At 40.3% G+C, this 1,369-nt stretch overlaps 1 protein-coding gene across 1 annotated transcript; it reads left to right on the top strand.

Annotated features, from left to right (window-relative positions):
* Nucleotides 1-530: 530 nt before the first annotated feature.
* Nucleotides 531-1,045, top strand: Tsp_09905a (conserved hypothetical protein; the record flags this gene model as incomplete). Its single annotated transcript, XM_003370644.1, has 2 exons — nt 531-609; nt 816-1,045. Coding segments are annotated over 2 exons (309 nt in total), but the record flags the coding sequence as incomplete, so codon positions are not given.
* Between the last annotated feature and the right edge of the window lie 324 nt (nt 1,046-1,369).

The following is a 1,369-nucleotide window of genomic DNA, read 5'->3' as shown; positions in this document are numbered from 1 at the left end:
ATGGGATATTATGGGTTAAAAAATTTACTAAGATGTATAATCCTTTCCGAAAAACGTTACAGTTTGATGAGCGACTGTATCCCTTTCAAAAGGCCGATGTCAAATTTCAGGACCAGTAACATTGCCCAAAAGGAAAAACCCGGCCAAAAGTAAATGGGCCAATTAAAGTTTTTTGGGTATAGCCTTGGTTGGTTGAAAAAGTCAAGTTTAGGCCATGGGAATTAAGCCCAAAATATTCCCCCTGCAAAGGCCCGTCAAGTGGGGAATCTCGGGGCGAGGGTACCCAGGGGGATGGCGAGGGGGTTTTTCACACATGTAAAAAGGGGCTAAAAAAGGTGGATAAATGGTACCCATGGGGCCACTTTTTTTTACCTTCGTAATCACCCTGGGGGGTAGACCTGGAAAAAAAAAAAAATTTGACCTTTGGGTTGGAACTGTAAAAAAAAACAAGCCAGAGCTACCCCAGGGAACTGCTGCAACTACCAAGGCAGGAAAATTGAACTTTTTCAACATTTTGCCTTTTTTTGAAGATTGCACCCATCGTATCATACCTCCCAAAAAAGAAACAAGAATGTTATAGTTCCAAGTACTATGCACAATGGCAACCAGGTTTGCGACAGAAAGGGAAGCAAGCCTGACATTATTCTACACTATAGTAATACTAAAGGTGGTGTGGATAATTTAGACAAAATGACCAACGTATTCTTGCCAAAGAATATCTGCACGATGGCCATTAGTCATATTTTACATCATCGACGTATCGGCATACAACGCCTACGTTCTATGGACAGTGAAACATTCAGCATAAAATTTAGAACGGCTGCATAAGCGTCGATTATTCCTGGAAGAACTTGGCAAGGCTCTAGTGCAACCAGAAATGATGTGGCGCAAAACACTGCCCAGAACAGCAGCAGCAAAATCGGCGGTTGAACGGATGCGGAAAGATGCAGAGCAGTCATCTACAAGCGGTATCACTGATACGGATACAGGTGGTAAAAAAAGTGCCCGATGTCAATTGTGTGTTTCAAGTGACAACAAGACAAGCGTACGTTGTAAAAAATGCCAAAAATACATTTGTAAAGATCATACACAATCATATTGTAACTTATGTGCAGAAGAAATTTAAGTGTGTCAATGTACATCCACCATATACGGGCATATTAAAAAAAAAATAATCTCTGAGTATTAGAATATTCATCAGAACCTTTTAAAATAAAATTCACGAATACTTAGTCACAGTATGACCGCAAAACAAACTGTGCATCACTTATGGGTCAATTTGACCCGGAGGATAACGGGAGGTAAGTAAATTTGAGGATAACAGGAGGGTTAATGTCGTTCACTGATATGTTGTTTACTATTGTTGCTG

Source organism: Trichinella spiralis (assembly GCF_000181795.1).
Source record: "Trichinella spiralis strain ISS 195 chromosome Unknown Scfld610, whole genome shotgun sequence".
Lineage (NCBI taxonomy): Eukaryota > Metazoa > Nematoda > Enoplea > Trichinellida > Trichinellidae > Trichinella > Trichinella spiralis.
The sequence above is the reverse complement of the archived record's forward strand: the minus strand, read 5'-3'. Positions and strand labels throughout refer to the sequence as shown.